Genomic DNA, 3,733 nt, shown 5'->3' on the forward strand with positions numbered 1-3,733 from the left:
GGGATAGCAAATTCCTGTCATCCCTGCATCCCTGATGGAGACTCTAGGCTTGCCGGATGGTGTTGAGAAATTGTCACTAATGTCACACACCACATATTAAGAGACTCTCAAAACTGGGCAGCTATTCCCCCCTGGAATATTTGGGATATGTGGGCAGTTCCTGGCACTGACAAATTGCCATAATCAAATGTCAATGTGGCTGCTGCTAGGGATTGCAGATAGTAAATAGGATACTCTTTTCTAACTTGAGTCAATCAAAACTAATAATGAATCAAAATAATTCTAGCCAAAGGGATTATCACATAGTTTTGATCCCTAAACCCTCTTCAGCTCAAATTCCCAAACCCATAGATCAGACTTTTATAACAGCATGTAGTAATAACAAGTCTGGATTTTCCCCTACTTCCTCCATCTGGTCCACTTCCTGGCAACAGCTGGTCCAAAGAGGTCATTTGTCCCCGTCCCATATAGTACATTGTGGCATTCATTTATCTATTCTCTATCTTTTCATTTCACGTGTTTTATTGGAAAGACAATGTTAGAAGGTTAAGGGTTACAATGTTAGCAGGTAGGGGTTACAATTTGTGATGACATACACATCACTTCTGCCAGAGGTAGAAAAGCATTGTCAAGCTGAGCCCCACATCAGCTGTGGTTCAGTGGACCTAGCCAGATGGCAGACACCAGTTCCTCCAGAGTATTTGCTACTTCAGTGCCTACATTGACCTTTTTTGTCATTGACAGTGTCCCCTGAAGTGGCGGCCATTTCCAAAACATATTGATCTTTTCTCTACCCATCTCTCCTACCAACCAGACTGTTCATTAGTAGAGATGATACCATGTGCCAAATCTCAGGAAAAATTTATTCTTGTTTTCAAAGATTTTTACTAAATGGAAGTGGTGCAAAGATTACTATCACCTTATTCTTCCTGAATTCCTCTTCAAAGGTACCAATAGTGATGTTTATGAGAGAAAACAATATTTAAAAGACTGTGGACACATATAGATTCCACTGAATTTGGAAGAAACTAATGTTTTTCTTGTGGTTTTTTTTAATTGTTATCATAACCAACTTCCCAAAAAATCATTGGTTATATGCAAATAATGCTCATTTGATTTGATAAGATCATAATTATAAAGAAGTCCTATTTTAAAGTTCCCTATAAAAGTCAAATTTAAGTTTTATAAATGTAGACTTTCTAGATTCATGAATATTAGAATACCTATGTGATTGTCTCCATCAGCAATGTAGTTTTGCATCTGAGTCTTAATCTTCTTGCCAGAGCTGCTTGTGTAAAGTATATGCATTCAATCATTAAATTCTGATATTGCTTTAGCCTCTCAGATATCATACATTTTTCTTAAAATCTCGAGCTCAGGATAAGTATTAGGCTTCTGGCATCTGAAGAGACCTTTGTTCTAGGAGTCTGTCTTCATTTTAATGTTTTGTTTTGTTTTGTTTTGTTTTGTTTTAGGAGCTTTCAACTCCTGTCTTTTCCTGTTTTAAACTTTGCCTCTGGTACTGCAGGTCTCACATCCTGAGTCCCAATTCCACTGAATAATCACACACTTATAAAATCAGTTTATCAACTCTGCCCACTTGTTCTGATTTCTCTGGAATCTTTCAGGTCATTTGAGATGGCAATACCAACAACAATATTTCTTAAACATTTTTATAGAGATGGACTCATTTCTATTGATTAATTATTTTCCTTAGTGATTACGCCTGAAACAAAGATCTAATTGATTTCAAGAAAGAAAATAAGAATTGTTTCAAATTGGAAAAAAATACATCAATGTTCTGTAGGAAACATAATAAGAAGATGAATAAGATACTAAAGACAATGTCATAGAGCCAAAGGAATTATTTTGGGGGACTAGAAGTAGAGACTAGAAACAGATGTAAATTGTGTGAATGGCAGAATAAAGGTTGGATGCTGAAGAGTAAGTTGTTGACATTCATTACTGTGATTAATATTACTGTTGTTCCTTATTCCAGGCAAAGGCTTTGTGAATACAGACATAATTAAGAGTGAGATAATTCACAAAATCTTGTACATTTGGAAGGGAAATATCACCTGACAATGTGCTACAAGAAGATGGAGAGTAAGAAATTATGCTAAGTATTTAAAGGTCAGATCCCCTGAAAAAGCTCTTCTCCACTTGTAAAACCTACCATGTGGTCCAACAACAGTGCTGCTCCCTTCCTGCTGACTGGCTTCCTGGGCTCAGAGGCAATTCACCACTGGATATCTATCCCTTTCTTTATCATTTACCTCTCCATTCTTTTTGGCAATGGCATACTTCTCGTCCTTATTCAGAGTGACCACAATCTTCATGAGCCCATGTACTACTTCCTGGCTATGCTGGCAACTACAGACCTTGGAATGACACTAACTACAATGCCCACAGTCCTGAGTGTCCTGTTGTTGGACCGGAGGGAAATTTCCCAGCGTTCCTGTTTTACCCAATCCTATTTCATTCATTCCCTGGCCATTGTAGAATCAGGTGTCTTGCTTGCTATGGCATATGATCGTTTCATTGCTATCCGATATCCTCTGAGTTACAACTCCATTCTCATCAATTCCCGGGTGATGAAGATAGGACTTGGGGTACTGATGAGGGGCTTTGTGTCCATTGTACCCCCAATTCTGCCACTCTATTGGTTCCCATATTGCCGTTCCCATGTTCTTTCCCATGCCTTTTGCCTCCACCAAGATGTTATGAAACTCGCCTGTGCTGATATTACATTTAATCGTATATACCCAGTTATTCTGGTTGCTTTGACTTTCTTCCTAGATGCTATGATTATCCTCTTCTCTTATATCCTAATCCTTAAAACAGTTCTGGCCATCGCTTCTGTAGAAGAGCGAGCTAAGGCCCTCAACACCTGTGTCTCCCACGTTAGTTGTGTCCTAGTCTTTTTCATCACTGTAATTGGCCTGACTTTCATCCACAGGTTTGGAAAACATGCCCCACATGTGGTCCACATTACTATGAGCTATGTCTACTTTCTCTTTCCTCCATTCATGAACCCCATTATATACAGTGTCAAGACCAAGCAGATTCAGAGAAGTATCATTCGTCTTTCTGGGCACAGTAGGGCTTGAGCCTTCATTCCAGAATCTTGAGCTCTGTAGGATTTTTTGTCCTTTTCCATTATTGGAAAGGTTTTATATTCTTTTTTTTTTTCAGAGTTTGATGAGATTTTAATTATTACATAAAGCTAAAAGTTTACTTGAAAAAATATATATATGTAATATTAAGCCTGTATTAGAATATACCTATTAAAATAGAATATATCCTATATAATAAAAGCTTAATATGCTAAGTGTCCGACTGTTCATTTGACCATTTGACCAGTCTCTATGGATGCACTGACCACCAGGGAGAAGAGACTCCAACCGATAGGTTAGCTTGCTGCTGGGGTCTGGCCAATCAGGACTGTAAGAGATGGGCCAGATATGCCCTGGAACCCTCCTGCAGCACCTCCCTGGCTGGCCAATCTCCCATGGTCCCTTCCCGGCCTCTAAAATATTTCTTCTAATTAATTTCCTTTTAATGTGCATGAATCCGTGCACCAGGCTTCTAGTATTTATAGAATGTTTTATTAGAATATATATTATAACCCATATAATATACTATATATACATTCTAATATATATTTTCATTAGAAATGAAAATTTAGATAATAATCAATGTGAAAAATATCATTTATAAGATTTACTGTATT

General features: G+C 37.7%; 1 protein-coding gene across 1 annotated transcript; it reads left to right on the forward strand.

Moving 5' to 3' along the window:
- The first annotated feature begins 2,177 nt into the window (after nt 1–2,177).
- On the forward strand, nt 2,178–3,110 carry LOC139018120 (olfactory receptor 51B4-like). Its single transcript, XM_070426760.1, has one exon. The coding sequence runs from the start codon at nt 2,178–2,180 to the stop codon at nt 3,108–3,110; it is 933 nt and encodes a 310-aa protein (XP_070282861.1).
- The last annotated feature ends 623 nt before the right edge of the window (nt 3,111–3,733 follow it).

The sequence above is a fragment of the Myotis yumanensis genome, unplaced genomic scaffold (assembly GCF_028538775.1).
Source record: "Myotis yumanensis isolate MYYU_CA2020_CCGP unplaced genomic scaffold, mMyoYum1.0.hap1 SCAF_10, whole genome shotgun sequence".
Lineage (NCBI taxonomy): Eukaryota > Metazoa > Chordata > Mammalia > Chiroptera > Vespertilionidae > Myotis > Myotis yumanensis.

Excerpts from the sequence above, each read along its gene's own strand:
- LOC139018120 (XM_070426760.1), top strand. The coding sequence starts at position 2,178 with ATGTGGTCCAACAACAGTGCTGCTCCCTTCCTGCTGACTGGCTTCCTG.